The 20,285-nt window shown below is 36.9% G+C and overlaps 2 protein-coding genes across 2 annotated transcripts; one reads left to right on the forward strand and one right to left on the reverse strand.

Annotated features, from left to right (window-relative positions):
- Positions 1–4,800: 4,800 nt before the first annotated feature.
- Positions 4,801–8,042, forward strand: LOC101300907. Its single transcript, XM_004298223.1, has 8 exons — positions 4,801–5,213; positions 5,349–5,488; positions 5,602–5,850; positions 6,276–6,458; positions 6,774–6,831; positions 6,925–7,209; positions 7,301–7,406; positions 7,503–8,042. The coding sequence occupies exons 1-8, from the start codon at positions 4,801–4,803 to the stop codon at positions 8,040–8,042; spliced, it is 1,974 nt and encodes a 657-aa protein (XP_004298271.1).
- A 4,228-nt stretch (positions 8,043–12,270) lies between these two features.
- Positions 12,271–13,134, reverse strand: LOC101301192. The gene has a single exon (XM_004298224.1). It carries the CDS (start codon positions 13,132–13,134, stop codon positions 12,271–12,273), a length of 864 nt encoding a protein of 287 aa, XP_004298272.1.
- Between the last annotated feature and the right edge of the window lie 7,151 nt (positions 13,135–20,285).

Here is a 20,285-nt window from a genome sequence, read left to right on the forward strand (position 1 = left end):
TTATTTATCCAAAATTCAGGGTGTGACAAGTCAACCTCCCATATACTTTTAATAACTCCATAGAAATCCATAACACCGTCAGAAGGATTTTGATCCCTCGCACTTGCAACTTGCATTGCATTGGCAAGCAATGTGACACCACTGTTCTGAACTGATCGGACATTGTCTCTCTCTTTGGTGTTGTAGTCAACTCCGTTGTTATGGTAACTTGGTAAGCAACATAAGTTGGCACTAAGTTTCTTGGACTGGCAGCCATCCACCGTAATGTTTGCGACACATTATTGTCTGGAAACCTTAATTCATTTGCAACCTGCCAAAAGATAATTGAGGATTAAAAATTAGCAGCCTATTAGAAGTAAATTGGAGCATTAAAGAATGCAAAATACACTTACCCTATCCTTTAACCAGACTGGAAATGTCGCATTCTGTTTTTCCCTCATCCACTTCTTGTTCTTCACGTTATTTGGATAAATTAAATCCAAATATTCCTTATTCTCCCTAAGTAGAAGAACAAGGTAAACCATTCAGAAAAGTTCATTCATAAGGTTAAAGAGTATTGAAATGAAAAAGAAAAATATAACTGAATATATGATGATGTAGACACTTACGCCAAGTAGGGCTGGACATCTTCAGTATTCTGTAATACACAAAGGTGTGCAAGATGCATCTGCTTTCCATAAACTGATATCATTCTTGGCCGTGACAAGGGCCTGCTCTGTTTGTAGTGTCCAGCTATGCTTGTAGAGGGAATTCCCACAGTGGTAGCATCTTCAGCAAGGATACGGTCTGCACAAAACTCTATAGCCTCTTCAACAATGTACTTCTCAGCTATGCACCCCTCAGGAAAATGTCGATTTTTGAAATACCCTTTGAACACTTTCATGTACCTCTCGAAGGGGTACATCCATCGGAAAAATACCGGACCACACAATTCAACTTCTCTAACAAGATGGACTGTCAGATGAATCATGAATCATTATGTCGAAAAATGAAGGTGGGAAGAACTTTTCCAGCAAACAAACTGTATCAACCAGATCACATTGCATTTGTTTAAGTTTAGAAACATCTATGACTTTACTACAAATTGCCTTAAAGAACAGGCAAAACCGAATAATGGCATACCTAACAGGCTTCTCTAAAACTGATCGTAATGCAATCGGGAAAAGGTATTGCATCACCGTGTGGCAGTCATGTGACTTAAGACCGACCAATCTTAAATCTTTCATACTGACCAGATTCCTAATATTTGAGGAGAAGCGTACGGAAACTGACATGCCGAAAAAGGATTTGCACACTATTTTCTTCTCTTCTAGCAGCAAGTTCCAACTACCCAAAGGCAACTTAGCCTTTTTTGGACCAGCAGTGGGCTTCAAATCAGTTCGGATGCCCATATCGACCATGTCCAAACGGGAAGCAGCTCCATCCTTTGTCTTTCCAGGAATATTCAGTAGGGTACCAAGTATGGCATCGCAACAATTCTTCTCAATGTGCATCACATCAAGAATACGGCGTACTGGAATATATTTCCAGTAATCAAGTTCAAAGAAAACGCTTTTCTTTTTCTAGCAAGGTCTTGGTCCACCACTACTAGAGATGTACCCTTTAATGACACTTATTTTATGACGTTTCAAGATAAACGTCATAGTAGGGGGCTTCCATGACGTTTAGGGCAACAAACGTCATGGATGTAAAACACGAAGCAATTATATGACGTTTTATAAGCATCATGGTAAAACACTTACTATGACGTTTATTTTTCGTCATCAATAAGTTTCAATGACGATTTCGGTCTGTCATGCATATCATTTGGGCCATGACAGTTTATTACTGTCATCAAAAGTTTTGGGCTAAATTTTGGACACTGTGCCCAAAATTTGGTTTCGCGCCTGACCCAAAATTTGGCCCTAAAATTTTGAGTTTTAGTTTGAGTTCTCACCCTTTAGTTTAGGTTCCCTCTAGTTTTAACTCACTTCCCTCTAGTTTTAGGATCTCAAACTTCACTTTCCAGTTTTATTCTGCAAATCAATCACCCAAACTCGATCTCACACTCAATCCGAATATCTCACACTCGATCGAGTTCTCACCCAGACTTGATTCAACAACTCAATCTCTCACCCAAATCAATCACCCCTCTCCCAAATCTCATCCCCAAATCTAACACCCCTCTCCCAAAATCTCATCCCCAAATCTCATCCAAATCTGTCCCACTGCTCTTCGCCCTAATCCCAATTGTTTGGGTCTGCTGTTTGAGTACTCACAGGTTAGAACCCTAACTCTCACCCGAATCTGTATGAGGCATGAAATTGTTTGGATTTGATATTGATTTGTGCATGCTCTAGTGTTTAATTGTTTGGATTTGCATGAAATTGTTTGAAATTGTTTGAAATTTCACTTCGAGTTCTCACATGTTTAATCGTTTGTTTATTACTCTTTGAAATTGATTTGTGCTGTTCACCAGCTCTAGTGTTTAATTCACCAGTGTTCTACTGTTCTCTCATGATTTCTGAGAATGAAGCTGGAACCAGTTGTAACATCTTGAAGTAGCTAATTTTGTTTACTTAATATTAATCTATGCTTTATTAAAGTTTTTAGGGGTAGTTTACTTTTAGTTTTCTAAAAAAAAAAAAAAAAAAGGGAAACACCTGAGTTGCGTTTCTCTTTGAAACACAGCAGCTTCTCTTAGTTTGCTTTTAAACAATTGCTGGTAGTGAGGAAGTAAGCAGGAGCTGTCAAACATTTGAAGTACCTATAGGTAGAGTTGGCTAGTCTAGGAGAGTAGAGTCTAGGATTAGTAGATTAGTTTGAGATGGGAAGGTCAGCTGAGAATCGATCAAAATTGTTTGAGAGTAGAAATAGCTTCTGGACAAGAAGAGAAACCCAGAGAACAAAAGATAGAGAGACGAACAACCTTTTCAATTTCGTTTTTGGCAAAGGTAGATTCCATACTTCCTATAGCTTTATTTCAATTTGTTCTTGTTTTTAGTTTTTGATTATGATTCTTTTGTTTATTTATGGTTGGTGATTTCGAATTCTCAGACTTGTAGAGATAGGAATCCAGTTCGAATCAGTTGTGTTAGGTTCCAATTAGAATCGTTGTAGTTGTAGCTTAAGAACTATGTTCTTGAGTTTGGGTGTCCAAAGTAGATTTTGTGTATCCTTTTGATTTAACTATTTGTTATGTTTAAAATGATTTTGTGTCCTAGCAATCTGTTCCTTCCATTCTGAAGTTTTAGAACTTGTTTTGTACTTCAAAGGATCGAATTAAAGCTTCCAAAAACCAAGTTTTATTGTTGCTGGAAATTTCCAGAATTCTGCAGAAAAAGCTGATTTTCTTGCCTACTTTGAGGCATGATATCTTTCAGCTCATGCCTTTGTTTTGGAATCTGAAAGTACCTTTGTAAAGCTCATATATCTACCTATGTGTGTATTAAATTTCACAGGATTTGGTTAATATTTGGTTTGTCAAATTGCTTGCCAAAAACAGTAGCAGATTCAGCCAAAAGCTGAATTTTCTGGGTTTTCAGATTTTTGCTTCAACTTTTAGAGAGCCTAACTTTCTGTTCAGGGCTTCGTTTTCAAAACTCAAGCTATGTACTTAAAGCTTGTAATCTCATCTTTACAATAGGCTTTGGTTCATAAACTTTTGTTGGATTTGAGTGAGTGAAAAATGAAGCCAAAAACACCATCTTACACACTGTTTTGACACAAGGCTGACAGATGAAACTTTGTTCTAACTCAGTCTTTTCTTTAACAGCTGATTCCTATTTTTTGCAGTAGCTCATTAAACAACTTTTGAGTCTTATTTTGTATCTGTTTTATATTTTAGAGTTTCTTATTTATGTATATTACTTGCAACATAGTACTAAATCTAGTTTTTCATTTTTTGTATGTACTTTACCTTTTGGGTAAGGTTCCAGAGACGATCTTGGCAATCCACAAGTGTGAGAGGTGGCGTTGGATCTTGAGTTTTGCTGTGCAATCGAGGTAAGGTTTGATGGGGTGTTTGTGTTATTGTTATTTATGCTATTACATGGTTTGTTTGATATTGAATCGTTGATGACATTGGATGATTTGTGAAATTGGATTATTTGGTATTGGATTGTTTGACATTGAATTGTGTGGCAATATTCGAATTAAATGTTTATGATATTGAGATCTTGAATTGATTATGATATGTTTATATTTGAAAGCATGTGTTCTTAAGTGGAATCTATATTATTACATGATGTTATTATATTAAAACTTATAGACCTATCAAATAAAACTTATAAATAAAACTATAATACCTATCAAATAAAACTATAATACAAGCTTAAGCTTAAGCTTCACTGATTGAGTGTTTATTTGTTTGGTGTTTTATTTAATTAGCAGCTCTAAATACTTGTTATTAGGATGTTAATAGAGTTATTGTTGTTGTTTTAATTTGATTTGTGTTTTGCGCATCCGTATAACATGTAGCTGTTTGGATTTGTAAATTTTGGTAGGTGTAATGGAATTATAATTTAGCATGAATAAGAGCTAGATTGGAATCCAAATAGTTCCCAGCACCAAGAAAAGGTTAACGATTTTATTGAAAACTCTAAGAAGTTTGCAAGGAATTCTGACAGGGTCATCTGTCCTTGCTTAATCTGTCGAAACCGTAGTCCACAAAATGATGAAACGATATTGTTTCATTTGACCAAATATGGATTTGATCCGACATATAAGGTCTGGGTCGCTCATGGTGAGCCAAATTTATTAGGAAGATGTGAAAAAGTTGATGAGTTTGCAAAATTAGCTGATATTTATGAGGATACTGAAATGCTTGAAGTGCATCAGATGTATGAAGATATTTGTTTTCAGTTACCAGTTGAAGGTGAATCCCCTAGTTTAATGAATGTAGATGATAGGTATCAGAAAAAGATTTCAAACGCTGAAGTTCCTCTATACCCTGGTTGTACAAAGTACTCAAAACTTTCAACCACCTTAATTATGTATACGTTGAAAGCTGAATCTGGTCTATCTAATTCTGGCTTTGATAAGTTCATGAGTGTGTTTGAAGATATGCTACCAGAGGCAAATACTTTCCCCGAGTCACTGTCCACAGTCAAGAAAACACTTAAAGATTTTGATTTAGGGTATGAGAAGATAGATGCATGTGTCAATGATTGTATCTTGTTTAGGGGAAAAGACTATGAGAACTTACAAAAATGTCCTGAATGTGATGCTCCGAGGTATAAAGTAAACTCACGTACTGGCAAGATAAAAGGAGTTGGTGCAAAAGTATTACGCTACTTTCCTATAATTCCAAGACTTCAACGGATGTTTCTTTCAGCATCTGTATGTGAGCAGTTAACATGACATTCTAGTCATCACAGTCAAGATGGCAAGATGCGTCATCCTGTGGACTTAGTTTGTTGGAGTTCCATAGATAAAAAATACCCTACTTTTGCATCTGATCCGAGGAATCTGAGATTTGGACTTGCAACTGATGGTTTCAACCCGTTCAGTAATCTTAGCTCCACACAGTCTTTGGCCAGTTATCCTAGCTAGTCATCTATAATCTTCCACCAAATGTGTGCATGTCTTCTGAAAATTTAATGCTAAGCTTACTCATTCCAGGCCCTAAACAACCTGGAAATGACATTGATGTATACTTGCAGCCCCTTATAGATGACTTAAAACTGCTGTGGGATGGTGTTGACATGTATGATGCCTATTCTAAAGCCATGTTTAACCTCAGAGGTATCCTAATGTGGACTATTAATGATTTCCCGGCTTATAGGAATTTATCTGGGTTAACCAATAAAGGAGAATTTGCTTGTCCTGTTTGTGGTCCTGAAACTTGCTCTTACTGGCTACCACTTGCTCGTAAGACTATTTACGTGGATCATAGAAGATTTCTGTCAGCAAACCATGTCTTTCGTAGAAAACATAAGTGGTTCAATGGAAGAAAGGAGAGAAGGGTGAGGCCTAAAATATTTACAGGAAGAGCTACAATTCGTGCTTTAGCTGGGTTCTCAAATAAGTGGGGGAAAAAACATAAGAAACAGAAGAAACTTAAAAAATGAGATCCAGCCAAGTTGTTAAAAAAGAAGTCCTTATTTTTTGAATTGCCGTATTGGGAGGTCAGTATTATATTCTTACTGTTATATACTACTTTAAATTAATAGGATTGTGATGGGGAATTATAAGTTTGATATGTATTTTGTTTGCTAAATTTATACAAGAACTACTTGTGCGACATAATTTGGATGTCATGCACATTGAAAAAAATGTGTGTGAGAGTGTTTTAGATACAATCTTAGATGTGAAGGAAAAATCAAAAATTCGGGTAGCTTCACGTAGAGATCTAGAGTTACAAGAATTAATGGAAGATGTTCCAGAAGAAGCAAGAGAAGATAAGCTGGATTCTTCTGGACCTTACACCTTTACAAAGTCTGAGAAGGCAAAATTTCTTAGAGGCTGTGGATGCAAAGGTTTCCTGATGGATATTGCTCCAATATTGGAAACTGCATCAAGATTAAAGAGAGCAAAATTCTAGGGCTGAAGTCCCATGATCATCATGTCTTGATGCAGCAACTTTTAGCTGTTACTGTTAAGGGGCTTTTACTTGAAGGTGTTCGAAAATCATTATTTCGTCTCTCTTCATTTTTTCATGAGTTGTGTCAAAGAGTACTTGATAAAAAAGATTAGAAGAGCTAGAAGATGAAATTGTTGAGACCCTGTGCTTGTTGGAGAGGTACTTCCCTCCATCATTTTCTCCATAATGATTCACCTCACAATTCACATAGGAAGAGAAGCGAAATTATGTGGTCCAGTTCATTATAGGTGGATGTACCCTTTTGAGAGGTATTATTCAGTGCCTATAACTTTTAGCTTAAATTGTATGATTGTGTTTTTCTGCTTTGTGTTAATATTTGTTTTTATTTACTGAACTTTTAGATACATGAAGGTCCTTAAAGGTTATGTTAGGAACCGTGCAGCTCCAGAAGGAAGTATTTCAGAAAACTACTTAGCAGATGAGTGTGTTAGGTTTTGTGGCAGATACATGAAAAACTCATCTGTGTTTAGTAGTAAACGAAAACGGAATGATAGAGTTGAAAACGACACAATAATTGAAGGATCGACACTGCTCAAAGGCCGATCTTTACAGTTGACTGATGAAATTCACAAGGCTGTGCATCTCTGTGTCCTTATTAACAGTCAAGAAACTGAACCTTATATTGAGTAAGTAAATCCTCAGTCACTTAGATACCTTTCTTACGATTAACGAAAATTAGATACCTTACATATACATCTCTGTTTGATGTTTCATTAGGGTTCATAAGGAAGAGTTAAGGTGGTCTGATCAACATTTGATAACTGATTCAAACTTGCTAGAGAAAGTGCATTTGGAGAATTTTGTGGAATGGTTGCAACCTAAGGTTTGATTGATTGATATCTGGTTCTTTTATTTTAGGGTACTTATTAGCCACTTTAACATGGACCTGAAACTAGGCTTTTTGGTTTCGGCTTTCCAGATTAAACTTGAAGCTGATAGTACTTCTGTCGAGTCATCTGAAATGCTACATTACCTTGTTAAAGGGCCAAGGCGTTATGCAATGTCTCACTTTGGTTTTATTATTAATGGAAACCGTTTTCATACTAAGGAGGCTAATGTATCTACACAAGACTATGGTGTGCACATAGAAGCAGATACCTTATCAAATTACTATGGGATAATCAAACACATTTTGGTCTTGGATTTCTACAAGTTCCGTTTGGCCGTATTCCTTTGTGATTGGGCCAACATGACTTCTGGTGTGAAGAAAGTAGATGGATTCACCTTAGTTAACCTTCATGAAGGTTTAAGTAAAAAAGATCCATTTATTTTAACATCACATGCTAAGCAAGTTTTTTACTCTAGGGATAATGAAAAATCCAGCTGGTATGTTGTGTTGACGGCGCCACCAAGAGGTTTTGATGATCTCGAACAATTTGATGAGATATTTTATGGCTCTACTGTTGATCAAGAGCCATCTGCACTTGACATTGAGAATAAGGATGATGTTGAATCCTGAGGCAGCTTAATTAGCCACTGATCATTTTTTGTAACCATTGATGTACTGATGTCTTTTGTAATGTGAAGCTGTACTTACATAACTTTCTGAACTTACTCAGTAATGGTTGTAATATTTTTGTCATATATATAATGAGCATTTTCTGACATTAGTCTTGCGCTAATATGTTTATTACCGATGTTCTTTAATTATAATTGTTTTGTATAGGTTATATAATGATAATGTTTTGTACTTCATGTTTTGAACTTAACTGATGACATTCTTATCATGTGTATGTAGAATTATGCCGACAGAGAGGAAAAGAATTAGAACAGAAGAGCCACCCGAGTCTAGGGGTGCTCCAAGGATCGAACCTGCAGCTGATATCCAACAAGAAGCTGGTAGCAGTGAGGTTACTCCAAATGGTGGCAAAGGGAAAAAGAGAGGTCAAACTACCTTATAAGTCATTCCAACCGGGTCATCACTGAAACAAACCGTTGAGTGGAATGAGAAAGGACAACCTGTTGGAGCAGCATCCGTGAAGTTTAGCTCAGCTGTTGGGTGTATAGTCAGGGAGCAGGTCCCGATCAACATACAAGACTGGCGTTTAGTGGAAGATAAACCTAAAAATGAAGTATGGGGTCTTTTGTTGGTAATGCCCTTGCTTAACCTTCTGTTTTTCCTTTTTTGATTTCTGCTGTAATATTATACCAAGTATTTTAACTATGTATTATACCACTTAACTGTGATATTTTTATCTGTTCTTATGTAGCAACAATATAAGGTGGATCTTATTCATAAGCCATACATCCTCCAACAAACGGGAAGGCTTTGGAGAGCTTATAAGTCTGAACTCACCAGTAGCATGATGACTGTTCTAGATTCTCGTCGCAGCAGGACAGAAACTGCACGGCTCCTCGGTTTGATTAAACCAGCTGATATGCCACAGGTAGAGTGGGATGCATTTGTGGCAGAAAGAAGCTCGGGTGAATGGAAAGTAAGTCATTTTGTATTATGTTTATGTGTTAAAGTAGCCTTGAAATGAAAAATATATAGTACCTAATTAATGTGAAATTTATCTGTTATAATTTGCAGGCAAAAAGTGAAAAAATGAAGGCAGTAAGAGCTAAACAACTGCTTCCTCACACTCTAAGCCGAAAAGGGTATGCAAGAGAGGAGTACATGCATGTAAGTAAAAAAATTTCCAGCCTCCATAATTGAAATATTTATTGTTGATATGTAGAAACCTCATATGTGATCTAACATGTGTACTCCTGTTCTTAAAAGAAACTGAAAACTGGACAAACGCAGTGTAGAACACGGTCGTTTCTTAAAGGCCATGAGAAATCCAAAAATAAGTATGTTCAGGAAAAATGTGTAAGTACTCCATGACCAAATTGTTTCCTTAATTTGTAGGTACATAGTTTAATTTGTATTCTGATATACATGATTTTTGTTTCCAAATGTTTTGTTTAGGTTGAGATGGAAGCCAAACTTGCCCAGCAACCTCCTACTGAAGGGCCTATTCCTGTAAAGCATGATGTACTGAGTCAAGTACTTGGTAAGGAGAAAAATGGCCGTGTCCGAGGTATAGGAGCAGGCATCACACCTTCAAGGGTAGATGCCCAACTACAAACTGGTTGTTGGAAACAAGCATTTGAGGAAAGACTTGAGGCGAACTATGAAAGGACAAAGATGCTGGAGGAAATCGTTTTTCGACTAGTAATTATCTCTTCATATGTTTATATATATATATATTCAATCTTTGTTTCGTGCTGAAACCATTGTCAATTGCATGTATTGAAAGATTGGGGCCAAAACTTCTACTGCCAGTGTTAGTAATGTGTTTGTTGGTAGTGAGACTGGAAGTATGGGCACAAGCAGTCATGCTAATGCACAGGTAAGTTACTTTAAAATCAGCTTAAAGTAAAATTTAGTTCGTACAATAGTTTAAATTCAAATTAGCTTAAAGTAAAATTTAGTCCATACAAGAACTTAAGTAAAATCAGCTTAAGCAGTCATGTTGGTCTATCTATACAATAGTTTGCTATATATATTGTTAGTTCATCTACTGACTTGCCTATATCTTGTGAAATTTAGGATGCAACTGAAATTGGTGAAAAAGAAACTACACCTAGCCCTATGACTAGAAATTCTAAGGTAAGTTTAAATTTTAACATTTTAAATGTCATTTTTCTGTGTATGAGTTGTAGCCTTTTCCATTTTAAAGTGTTTTGATTTTGTAGTGTTGGTCTGTTGATTTTAACTGTGATTTATGTTGTCGATCTGCTGCATGTATCTACTTGAACAAAATTGATGTGCTAAAGCCATTTCGTGCAAATTAATGTGCATATAATACTTTTTGTTTTGCTGTCTGCATATTTTCTGGTCTTTTTAGTTGTGTTTGAGTTGTGAATTATCCATTTTATTGTGTTATCAGTTGTAAATCTGTTGGTTATGAGCAAAACATGTTGTATACTGTCTGTTGCTGATTTTAAAGATTGTCTTTGGAATTTGTAGTCTGTACAAGGAAGCTGCCTCCAGCAGCTTGGTGTTAATCAACCCTACAACATAATTGATTGGCTGGGCACAGATGAAGTGGTGGCAAAAGGAAGAATATCAACAGTTGACCCTTTAACCACAGTACATGACTACAAGCTGGGACCGGATTGTTATAGAGTAGAAATTGAGGAAGCAATCAATCCTAGAGTCGAATTCTACCGTTTCCAGCCTGAATTTTCAGCCATGGAAGATGCAATTGGAAGTACCATTGCTTGGCCGATCAAGTACATTGCCCTTCGCACTTAAGTATTGGTAGTTCTATTTTCTTCTAGTCTTTTGTTGGTTTTGTGATTGCAGTACTATATATATGCATGACTTGTGGCTGTGAACTGTTGGTTTGTGTATTTTTTGGTTGTTGGTAGCTTGTTGCCCATAACTTGATTAAGGCATGAGCTCCAACTTATGTAGGTAGGTAGTTTAATTAGTATGGAATGATGTAATGCTATATGAATTGCATTTGGAATGATGAAATTCAATATTAGGATGCCTAATTTCTAATGCTAATGCAATTCAAATCCGGTAAATTGCAAATTTTTTTTTTCTTCATACTGCATTTTTTATGACAGGTTCAAAATGACATTGAATACCAAAATATGATGTTTGAAAGTGTCATTGATTAATTTCAAGCACAGTTAGGAATGCAAACGACGACATTTAGTAAACGTCATAGTAAACATTCCATGACAAGATACAAACGTCCTAAAAACCATTACAATGACAAAATTCGAGTAACAATGACAACCTATAAACGTCATTAAAGGTTTCTATGACGAGAAACAACCGTCATAGAAATAATTACAATGATAGAAAAACAGTTATAATGATAGGTAGAAAACGTCATTGAAAACCTTGTGATAACTGTTTACAAACATCATCAAAAGGTTTCTATGACGAGAAGGAAGTGTCATCAAAAGGTTTTCAATGACGTTTTTCAAATGTCATTAAAGGGTATCCTTTCCATGACACAGGCTAAGACGACGTTTCTAACGATACATAGAAAACGTCATGGTAGGTCTTCCATGACGTTTTTTGTGTGTCATTGAAGGCCTCTTGTGTAGTAGTGCACCAGCATGCTTGGCGGGCTTTTTCCTTTCCCAAAGTCACGAGGCAAACCTTCCACCCTTGACAACACTTCTTCTCCAGATAATGGTTCAGGAGCGACTTCGTCCTCGATAGTGTTGTCGAATGCAGCAGCCTGCTTTCGGTATGGATGGTGTCTCCACAGAAATCAATGATTCCTCAAAAACCCCATTTTCTTGCTATGTTTCAGCCTATAGGGTTTGGTTTCATCAACACAAATAGGACAAGCATTATATCCTTTGGTGGCACTACCTGAGAGGTTCCCATAAGCGGGAAAGTCATTTATAGTCCAAAATAGGACTGCCTTGAGTGTAAAGACTTCGTCTCTTACAGCGTCATACACACTTTCAACCCCCTGCCACAGTAACTTCAGATCATCTATTAACGGTTGCAGATAGACATCAATATCTTTTTCGAGTTGTTTGGGACCTGATATTAACAACGACAAGATCATGAACTTCCTCTTCATGCATAACCATGTAGGAAGGTTGTACGTGACAAGAATAACCAGCCAACAAGAGTAGCGGCTGCTTAAAGCAGCGTGGGGATTGAATCCATCGGATGAGAGGGCTAAACGAAGGTTCCTAGGTTCTTTCCCAAATTCTGGTCATTTTTTGTCAACAAGTTCCCAAGTCGGTGGATCAGCTGGATGCCGCATCGTGCCATCTTTTTTCCTATCCGCATACCAAGTCAAGTCCTTAGCTGTTTTTGGTGATTGGAACATCCTTTTAAATCTTGGTATAACAGGGAAGTACCACAAAACCTTCGCTGCAATCCCGTCCTTCACAACATTATTCTTTCCCAGCTTATAACGTGATGTACTACATTCTGGACAGATTACAGCTTCCTCATGGTCCCCTCTATACAAAATGCAGTCGTTTGGACAAGCATGAATTTTTTCATACTCCATCCCCAATGCTGCAAATGATTTCTTCGCCTCATATATATTGCTAGGTAATTCATTCAATACAGGAAGCAACATCCCAATCAGCAATAGCACGTCAGAAAAGCAAGCAACAGCCATTGTGTGCTTCGCTTTCAAATTGAACAGTTCAATAAGAGCGTTCAATTTTGTTGTCTTTGTACAACCGGGATACAAAGGTTTATCTCCATCTTCCACAAACCTAAGAAACTCATCTGAGTCAATTGACATCTCCTCACCCTGACTTTCTTCACTGTCTACACCCTCCGGCAAACCTTCTACTGTTTCTAACTTTTCGTTACTTCTGGCATTCATGGCAGAAGGCTCACCATGTTTTGCCCAATTCCTGTAATTGGGCATAATGCCGTTACAAAAAACATGGTCCTTGATAACACCAGTGGTAAATCCATGGTGGTTACAACACTTCAGAGAAGAACAACGTATACTTGTTTTGTCGGCAGCATTTCCCGAAGCAAATTTGAGGAAATTTTCAAACCCAGTTTGAAACCTCAAAGATCTCCTATCAGCAAGCATCCAATCCTTATCCATCTTAAAGACACACACAAGCATAAGCGTAATGTTATGACCTCAACTAAAATAAGCATTTCCATCTAAACAATCATTCACAAACAAATCTAAGAAGCAATCATATTTAACAATCCATACAACCGGCTTACCTCAATTTGTTTAGGTCCAACCGATAACCACTTCAACTGCTTTCCTCACTCCAAACTTTCACTACACAACAACAACAACAACAAAAAACTATGTATGAACTCAATGCTAAAACGGAACAATCAGCAGCAACAACAAACTATGAATGAACTAAATGCTAAAACGGAACAATCAGCAGCAACTTTTAAATCTTATTTGAAAGGAAATTAGCAAAACCCAATACGAACCAATATTTAGACATAACATATCCCTTACTCTTGTTGTTTATACTAACTCAAGGAAATAACTCACGTTGTACATAACATACACCATTGATAATACTTCTCACCTATAACACCCACATGGATCAACCCACCAAGTAGGACTATACACAAATACGGATCATACACACCGTGAATGGTCAACGACAAATTAGTGCACTAACTATTTTGAGGCTTTTCACCCCAAGGACTCTTCTTGTTCCCTGCTTGCTCAGTATGGGATCAACTCACCCATCTTGTTTCCTACTTGCACACTACGGGATCAACTCACCCATCTTACAACTACAAAGCACACAAAGCTTTCTAACCTTTACACATTTTGACTATGCATCGTGACTCTGTAAAGACCAATAATACTGGTACAATCAGTAAGTTAACATATACAACTTTAAGGAACATGAAAATGATCAATTGCCCTTAAACGGTTTTAGACATGAAATCACAGTATTTTAGTAGCAACATATATTTTTTTACACAAATACCTGCCAGGATCAATATAACATCAAGAGATAATATAATAACAACAACTCATTGAAAGATTTTCAACTTGTAAGAGTGAAGAAGAATCCATAATATGTTACAGATAAGTAAAAATTTATCTGCATAATCTCTGAGGTTTATAACAAGTATAATGACACAACAAATCATATATCATGAAAACATAATGCTATGCAGCAACGTTTTTAAGCAAGATTTAACAACAAACTTCAGTTAGAACCTAGATTAATCAAATTTCTGCTCCAGAAAATCTGATGGAATTTTCCCAACTTTGAAGTCTCCTACAAGGCTCTATTCTAATCCGTTTTAAATGATTCTTGATCCTATAGAAAGTGAATGAAACCCCCCACAATACTGTGTGAATGAGGAGTTTTATGAGCCAAATACGTCATGGAAACCATCCGGGTCGTTATCATTGTGAACCAACAAACAGAACAACTTCTCAACACCGTAACTTCCTTATTTCTCAATCAATTTGGGCAAATAATATATCAATTTTATACTACTCAAAATGCCCAACGAATCTGTGCAATCAAATCATGAATTCAAAGATAAACAAGGATGCTAAATTGACCAATTACAACAAATTCGACCCAAACCATAACAGAAGAGAAAAACCCGACTGAACCCAGTTTTCAAACAACCAAGCATCCCTAAATTCAAGTTCCTATCAAAAGAATGTGAAATCCTCAATGGCAAAACAACAACTCAAAGGATTATCAACAACAATGGAAGAGGGAAAGAAGAACAACTGTAATTCTTGAACTAAGAAATTTCAGAGGTTTTACTCACCTAACACTTGCTCCCAAACGCACAACTTCAGTTCTCCTCCCTCTCCTCCAAAATGTCTGTCCTCCTCCCCTTATTCCCGCAAACTAGTCGAATTGAACTCGAAGAGACTGGGTTACCTAATCGAGAGAGATAGCGAGCAACTGGGTCGAGCTCGAGAGAGAGAAACTGGGTCGACCTCGAGAGAGAAAGGGAAGGTGAGGAAGAGAGAGACTTTCTGTTATGAGACTAGGTGAAAAATGAGGTCGAGTGTTAGACTTGGTGAAAACGGCGTAACACTACTTTTCTCAAACCTAATTGGTGACCATGTTTATCAGACAACAAAAATATGTTGTCTAAGTTGATCAACTAATTAAAAGTGTCTGACCTAACCTTTGACTAAGGAATAGTTGACTTGTACTAATGTCAACCCTAACCCCCAACCCATAAACCCAACTTTTTGTGCTTTCATTTTTTTTAAGTGCTCGTAGACAACATATACATGTAGTTTGAGTTTAATGAAGAATGATTAAACTAATGTTGACTGCATCGACCGAGACCCGAACATTATCGAAAATGTCTGAATTTTGTACCATGGTCATGTTTCACTATCATGATAATATCCAATACTCAAACTTTAATTTTTTAGTTTTGGGCATTTAATTCACAACGTGCATACAAATGTGCCATAAGACATTTACTAGATTACATCTAAACGTACATCTTTATAAGCCAAATGTATGAACGAAATCTAATTTGTAAAATTTGACCGTACGACGTGATCAAAGTAGTTAAATATGGATACAATAGAAAGTTTACCCATTTTCGATAACGTTTGGGTCTCGATCGCATGGGTCAACTTTATTTACGCCTATACTTCCTTATGATTCTCTATTGGGAACTATACTATCGATTTGTAAAAGTGACCGAATTTTCACATGGATTAGTTTCGCCAATACCAAAGGAGAGTTTGAGTTTTGATGAATCAAATATATAAGTTTTGGGCGGAGTAGATAAGAGCGTTTCCATTTTGATAATTGTGTTGACTTTTTCAAGTATTAGTCAGACATGTAGTCTGACTTTGTTGAAGAATGATCAAACTAACGTTGACTGCATCGACCGAGACCCGAACATTATCAAAAATGTCTAAATTTTATACCAGGGCTGGGTTTCGCTATCATGGTAATATCCAATACTCAAACTTGAATTTTTTTAGTTTTAATCATTTCAATCATGACGTGCCTACTAATGTGCTATAAGACGTTTACAACATTATACCTAAACATGTATCTTTATAAGCCAATTGTATGAACGAAATCTAATTTGCAAAATTTGACCGTACGATGTGATCACATAAGTAAAATATGGATACGGTAGAAAACTTACCAATTTTCGATAAAGTTTGGGTCTCGATCGTATGAGTCAACTTTATTTACGTTTAAATTTTTCTATGGGGACCTATATGACAGGTTTATAAACGTGTCTAAATTTTCTCATGAATTAGTTTCGCAGGTAATCAATGAGATTTCTAGCATTCACGAATCAAAAAAATAAGTTTGGCTGGAGGAGATAAGAGCGTTTCCGTATGGATAATAGACATATCGTTTGTTGACCAATTTCGGACCTCTTACTACCACGTATTTATGTCGTCTGAGTCACACAAAGAAGTGGTGCAATAATTCGTTAAGAGCGGGAAAATTTCGAATTCGCTAAGATTGGGAAAATTGGTTCCACACGCAATTGAAAATTTAAGGTTTTTTTTGGACGACATAAATATGTCGTCTCATAAGTAAAACTCTGCACAAGGAAATTTGAATTAAAAATTTCAGTTTCTTTCAAACGACATATATTTGTCGTCTCCAGAAGTACATTAAAAGAGCTGAAAACCAAATTTGGACAGCCTTCTTCAGACAACATATATATAAGGTCTCAATTTTTAGCAAAAAGTGAGAATTTCTAAGTTTGAATTGAAAATTTCAGTTTCTTTCAGACGACATATATTTGTCGTCTCCAGAAGTACATTAAAAGAGCTGAAAACCTGATTTGGACAACCTTCCTCACACAACATATATATGAGGTCTCAATTTTCAGCTAAAAACCTCATTTCAGCTCAATTTTCAGACGACATATATTTGTCGTCCCCAGAAGTACATTAAAAGAGCTGAAAACTAGATTTGGACAACCTTTCTCACACAACATATATATGAGGTCTCAATTTTCAGCTAAAAATGAGAATTTCTGGGTTTGTTCACACCACACCTATATGTCGTATGATTTTTACAAACCTAGAAAAAATGAACTAGCCTCTAAAAGTATTGAAGTAGGATGTCATTGAGACGACTTTTACATTTTATATGTCATCTAAAAAACCACAAAAACCATCAGACGACACTTGTTTCAAATGCTGCTTTATATGTCGTGCCTCTTGTGTCGTCTGATGATGTTATTGGCATAGTGTAGAGTCAGTTACGGTCATTTGAATGAAGATAGGTCATATTAAGAAATGAGTCTAATTGCATGTCTTACAAGGAAACTTGAAGCCAAAGATGAGCAGAAAATCTCCCTATATAAAGAGCACGAATTTCACAGAGAAAGGAGCTTTCGGGACGTGACATATTTGGAGGCAGCCATCATCACCAACCTTTCATCCTTTTTTCCTTTTTAGTCTTTTTATGTTTTTCATTGTGATCATTGTGTTTGTTATGACTCTTAGTAGCTAAATCTTTTGTTAGGGTCATAATGGATCCTTAGCATGACTATTCGATATTTTTAGTTGGATGATTATTTTATTATTGGATTGGTGTTGAGATTTTAATCTCTATAAAAATTGTTGTTTATTTCAAAATACTAGAGCCTCTGTCAGGACTCACCCCGAATTTCACCTTGAAATCCAAACTATACCTTGCGGGGACCACCTCCAAAGGAGATGCTACGTACCAAAAAAATTGGCATAACCTCCCGTGAAAATGGACAACCCTTCCTAAAAGCACTTGCAAACACTACTAAAATTCCAAAGCCAACCTTAAACACCTGGAGCCTTCGTGCTCCCCAAATTCACAACGCCACCTAATTTATTTACTAATCCCATAACCAACAATTCATAGGTTCAGAGCAACTCTAATAGGGAAGAAAGGACACAAAATACACAAATAAGCGGAAGCTATATTATGGACTATGCCTCAACTCCATGTACGCCCGACCTCAACTATGTTAACCTGTGAACTGGGCATTTAAAAACGAAAGGCCCAGGGGAAAACATTTGAAAACGTTAGAGTGAGTGGACAAAAATTTAATAAAATGAACAAATAATAATAATTATGCTTTCTCGATTTAACTTCCATAGAGAAGCTATGCTGAATGCGACAAGCTCAAAAACTATTAACTTAAAAATTGACAAGACGTGACTAGCATCGCTAGTCTCCAATACTTTAAAAATAGAGCCTCTCAGGCTAAAATATATATATATATATTTATGTATGTATTTACACTCGTCATACACCTTGTATGAATTCTTATGAAAAATAGAAATTCATATGTGTTTCTGTATAATCCCGGAGACTATGTAGAATCATGGTGGATCAAGAACATGAACAAGAAACGACATGAGCAAGAGGCAAGGACATATAGTGGTTCACCATGCCATCGGAGGACATGGCTACGTCCACTTACGAATCCACTACCATGGCCAATAGGCCTTTGGTGTTACAAGCACCCTCCAAGATGAAGTGAGTAGTGATTGGCATCCATCTCTCCATCTATATGGGAAGCCTTCCTTTTATAGCTAAGGAAGGTTCCCTCACATATTATGTTTCCGATGTGGGACTAACTATACATATATCTTCTTATGATGCCTTCTTGTGGAGCTTGGGAGAGCACCTTCCTGATGTGGTACCGATGATCTTTCACCATGGCGAGGTAGGATATACATCGTATCTACAAGTTTCATGACTGGTCTATAGGCGGGGAAGGTAGTTCCCAACTACCGACTATAATATGATTATATGAAAGATAGAAACTCATACAATGCTACAACGCTTGCGTCCCACGCTCACGTCACACTATAATGGGATTTCAAACGCTACATGGCGGAAAAGATGGGTGTATATACGTGCATATCCCTTATATGATTTCCTACATTCATATATGGGTACGACACTTGCGTCTCACGCTCACGTCACACCATAATAGGATTTTAAACACTACATCATTATGGCGGAAAAGCACGTATGACTAGCTAACATTTATATACATACTATCCTCATAAATATCTATATATATTTCCACCGAAAATCCATTTTCGGTAATTCTCCAAAATAATGAAAATTGCCAAATATAAAAGACAGAAATATGCATACGACTCCACCGAAAAACCCATTTTCGGAAATTTTCCAAATAGCGAAGTTAACAAATAAAATAAGCATAAATACTTCCGAAAATAACTATTCAATAAAATAAAAATCAACCATCATTAAACATAAGACAATTGCATGCATTTAATTTAAATCAAACACCTACTCACAAATTTAGGCATAAGTCTGACGATACCCGAATCGCCACCCAAGCGAGGTCTCCTTGTATCCTAGCACAAAAACCATGCTTAGGACCAAACTTCAATTTTTGGAAAAATAATTGCTTTAATAAACATCCCGAAAATCTTCCGCCTAACCCATTATCCTAGCTAGGGTTAAGCTTATCGGATTCATGTCAAACTCCAACCACAAACTCACTTCACCGATTTTAGCACTTTAGGACCATATCCAAGGAAATCAAATGGTCAGATCTATTCTAACAACCGCCAAGTTCTCCAATCTTTGAAAAATTCCAAACCTAACCAAAACTCCTCCAAAAATTACAAATTTAACATCAATGAACTCCTCATATCATACTTTACCAAATTAGCTTGAAAAAACTCAAAAGAGGCGGCGCCGCCGTCTACTCTGCCGACAGCAGCGGCCGGCCCTACTCCGACCACCTCCAATGCTCACCAAATTTTAACACAATCATCCTCTCAACAATCTAAACAACTTTCATAACTACCACAAACACCAATTCCAAGCCTAGATAGGGTAATCGAACCAAAACAGTAAAATTCCCAATTTAGAACCCTAGAATTTCAAACCGTCAAATCTCCTTACCTAGATTGAGTTACGTTGAAACCTTTTGGGGTTTTGTTGTGCAGGAGGAGAGCTTCAAAACGAGACCAGTAGCTCCGATTTTGGTGGCCGGAAAAAGGAGTTCCGGCGAGAACACCTCCTCTGCACAGCCGCGACTTCACGGCGAGCTTGCTCCCAGCGCGACACGGGCTACCACCTAACTAGACTTGTAATGACACGACCCACCCCGAATTTCACCCTGAAACCCAGAGTAAGTCGTGCGGGGACCACCTCCAAGGAAAATTTACTAAAAAGATTAAGCAAATCTCCCTTGCAGATGGACAACCCTAACTGGAAAATTTCATATTACACTCTTAATTTACCACTTCTGAACATCACATCATAT

Source organism: Fragaria vesca, linkage group LG4 (assembly GCF_000184155.1).
Source record: "Fragaria vesca subsp. vesca linkage group LG4, FraVesHawaii_1.0, whole genome shotgun sequence".
Classification (NCBI taxonomy): domain Eukaryota; kingdom Viridiplantae; phylum Streptophyta; class Magnoliopsida; order Rosales; family Rosaceae; genus Fragaria; species Fragaria vesca.

Excerpts from the sequence above, each read along its gene's own strand:
- LOC101300907 (XM_004298223.1), top strand. The coding sequence starts at position 4,801 with ATGCTTGAAGTGCATCAGATGTATGAAGATATTTGTTTTCAGTTACCA. Across the intron at positions 6,459-6,773 it reads TAGAGGCTGTGGATGCAAAG|GAAGAGAAGCGAAATTATGT; the intron begins GTTTCCTGATGG and ends CAATTCACATAG. Across the intron at positions 7,407-7,502 it reads TGGAATGGTTGCAACCTAAG|ATTAAACTTGAAGCTGATAG; the intron begins GTTTGATTGATT and ends TCGGCTTTCCAG.
- LOC101301192 (XM_004298224.1), bottom strand. The coding sequence starts at position 13,134 with ATGGATAAGGATTGGATGCTTGCTGATAGGAGATCTTTGAGGTTTCAA.